Raw genomic sequence first — 3,389 nt, forward strand, 5'->3', positions numbered from 1 at the left:
AAAAAAAAAAAAATTGCCCTTCTTTTTTTTTTTTTTTTTTGGAGGGTGGGGGCAAGAACCAACTTAGGTGCTACACAGTGCTAAGGTAATCTAAGCAAGTTTTCTGTCTAGAGTTTGTGAAAGGGAAAATGTATGGGATAGTACAATGTTTTTATAAACTCATGTAGAACTTATCTAAAGGATGAAAAATTAAACAATAAAATTTAAAAAAGTAAATTTTGTTATTTAGTGTCCAGTATGATAAATGTCACATAAACTATCATATTAATTAAAAATTTGTACTAAAAGTTATAATACTCCTATCAATATTTTTGTGTTAAATTATTTTTCGACCCGAAGCCTCGATACCACGGCAACCCACGGTAGTTGCCCACCCCAATTCAGACGGATCAGGATCCCCTCAAATTCTTTGTCCGAATTTGATACAATTCGGGCAGGTTGTTGTGAGTAAGCATTTATGAGATTCACCTGACCAGATAAGCAGTTGGGCAACCCAACTTTTATTTGGTCAGGTGGGTCTCATAAATGCTCACTCACAGTTACCTGCCCGAATTGTATCAAATTCGGACAAAAAATTTGAGGGGATCTTAATTCAATTCAGACACAGTGCAAGGATTGAAGCAAGTCAACATATTATAATTTCCACATCTTTTCGCCATTTAGAGAACATAATTTTTTTTTAAAAAAAAAAAAAAATTCAATGCATCAGAAAATGCATAAAACTCACCAAGAATACCTCAAGGGAACAAACCTTTAATTTCAATGTAACAAAAAAATTGCAACAACTATTACTCAATAAGCACTCAAATTTTTTATTCTATGGAGACCCGCAGAATATTATAACAGGAACTCCCACTCACTGAATTTAGAAATATATTGCATAATTTTAACTAATGCAAAAGATTATTAGGACTCCATGCATGTGGGTGCTCCAAGCTCATGCACCCTCACCATTCTTATCAGTTGGAGAGCTACCTCTTCCTCCAATGGATTTTCTCTGGCTGCCACATCCCCAGACCCAACAATACCCTTTGCTGCTGCCTCCACCACTGCCTCCTCCCCAACCCCAACCTCCACCTCCACTTCCACCACCTCCTCCTCCACCACCACCTCCACCTCCTCCTCCATTCCCACCACCTCCTCCACCACCCCCACCCCCACCACCACTTCCTCTACCCCATCCATAGCCTTTACCATTTCCTCCACCACCCCCGCCACCTCCTCCCCCACCACTTCCTTTTCTGTGTCTTCTTTTATCTTTTCCTTGTCGGCCATTACCTCCACCATTGCCACCTCCACCACCCCCACCACTTCCTCCACCTTTACCACCATTACTACCTCCGCCTCCGCCTCCGCCTCCGCCTCCCCCGCCACCTCCTGATCCTCCTCCTCTTCCACCACCATCTCCACCAGTATGACTTTGTACCAACACTTTATCGGATGATGAAGTCGTGTTTCTTCCATGTACATCTTCACGTACATTATGGTTTCCACGTGACATCCTGTGAATATCGGAGGAAGTAGTGTTCGACCCGGAAAGTTCTTCAGTCACGTCATGACCAGTCAGCCCAGGGACCAGTACAACTGCAAGAAGCAAAAGAGCCCCAAGCACTATCGTAATGCGCATGTTTTGCCTCAACTTGAGAATGCAATTCCTCAATCGACCCGCCCTTTTATAGTCTTTTACATTGCACTTCCGATGGCCATTGACAGCTAATCAAGAAGCAGTCCCCACCAGAACAAATTAACCTCAAACCTCCAAAATCAAACGAGGAATGTTAGACATTCCAATACTTTTTTTTAGAATTTGGTTCTAAATTTATGTGTCATAATCTTAAAATAATATATCTCATAGGATGGTAACACATTAGTTTGGAACTAAATTCTGAAAACAAGTGTTTAGTTGCTTAGCATTCTTCAAACCAAATTCATACCCAAAAGCTGCAAAAAAGAGAGAAATAGAATCAATAGATGATGGGATAGCGGTGCAATTTGTCCCCACTCTCCACCCTCCAATTTCTATTACTAACGCACATTTGGAGAGCCCTAATGCTACGTACTCTCATTTTTACTCTCATAATCTCATACTCTTAAAAGCACCCTATTTGACTATTTGACCTAACAATAAAAATTACAATTGGACTTAAAATTCAACCATAATTTATCCAAAATTCAATATTAATTTTCTCATTCATCATATAAAAAATGTGCAATTAAAAATGTGTGCAACATTTCGCTTGTCTCGTCCATTTTCTTAAGGTGGCACACTTTAAAAGCCTAAAGAAATCACTAGTCATATATGTGCTCTTACGAGCTTTTTAGAATCACTTATAAAGTTCAATGTCACATAGTAAGAACCGAATAAAGATTTCCAACAATTTTGATGTTCGGATTATCAGCAATTTAGATAGCAAATGTAAAAGAGCTTCTATGCGGTCCACCTGCTCGAGCAGGTATCGGACAACACGCCCCTTGCTCTAGCAGGTAGTCCCTGTAAAAACTCTATCACATTTGCTGCTCAAATTGTTAGCAATCTTAATAGAAAATTACTGGGAATTCGAATTTACAAGGAACCAATGTGAGATTTGACATCTTTATAGTTCAACAACTCCTCATATGAGACTAACTTTCTAGGGTGTGACACCCGATATCTCTATTCCAACCTAATTAAATCAGCTCATATATAGTTTTGTTAATTTTATACCATTATCGATCAAGTTGCTTATCCTTTGTCTGCTGATCAAAAAGCAAACTAGTAGTCTCTTCAAAGCTTACTATGGCTACCTACCTAGCTATGGGGCAGCCTAAATATATCATACTACGACATGATGTGGTGGGGAGATTCCTTTTGCTTGACGAATGAGAATGGACGAAGGAGGCAAGTGCTGGCCATGTGATCAAGAACATGGAAGCTAAGAGACAATTTTCAATTGAGTTGAGAAGATAGTGGTGGAGAAGCTGCTGCTATTGTTGTGGGTTTCTAACTTGCTTATAGTGCAATCCAGATAAGGTTCTTGATCACAACGGCTAGCTGCCCGTTCATGTCATCATTTCTACGTACATGTGAGGAAATCCTCATTTGATCTACAAGCTACCTCTTGCTCTTTTTTTTTTTTTTTTTTTTTTTTTGGGCTCTTCAGATCTCTCTTACACATGCACACAAACTTTCCACTTAAATTTTTTTTTTTTTATCAACTAAGCCATCTCTAGCTATTAGGTTTGAGATTTTGGATCCTCGTGATTCAGATAATATTTTACAGATATAATGAAATATATGTTATGTTATTCTAAATTTTAAATTTCGTGACATCATGAATGCTGTTAAATTCAACAAGACAAAATCTTGACTGATAATAAATTTAATGAAATGGAGATAATCCTATTCTAGA

At 38.5% G+C, this 3,389-nt stretch overlaps 1 protein-coding gene across 1 annotated transcript; it reads right to left on the bottom strand.

The window, feature by feature from the left end:
* Positions 1-906: 906 nt before the first annotated feature.
* Positions 907-1,627, bottom strand: LOC133852709 (putative glycine-rich cell wall structural protein 1). Its single transcript, XM_062289464.1, has 2 exons — positions 1,156-1,627; positions 907-1,049 (listed from the first exon to the last, which is right to left on the bottom strand). The coding sequence occupies exons 1-2, from the start codon at positions 1,625-1,627 to the stop codon at positions 907-909; spliced, it is 615 nt and encodes a 204-aa protein (XP_062145448.1).
* Positions 1,628-3,389: the final 1,762 nt, after the last annotated feature.

Source organism: Alnus glutinosa, chromosome 12 (genome assembly GCF_958979055.1).
Source record: "Alnus glutinosa chromosome 12, dhAlnGlut1.1, whole genome shotgun sequence".
NCBI lineage: Eukaryota > Viridiplantae > Streptophyta > Magnoliopsida > Fagales > Betulaceae > Alnus > Alnus glutinosa.

Excerpts from the sequence above, each read along its gene's own strand:
- LOC133852709 (XM_062289464.1), bottom strand. The coding sequence starts at position 1,627 with ATGCGCATTACGATAGTGCTTGGGGCTCTTTTGCTTCTTGCAGTTGTA. Across the intron at positions 1,050-1,155 it reads TAGAGGAAGTGGTGGTGGGG|TGGTGGAGGCAGCAGCAAAG; the intron begins GTGGGGGTGGTG and ends GGGAGGAGGCAG.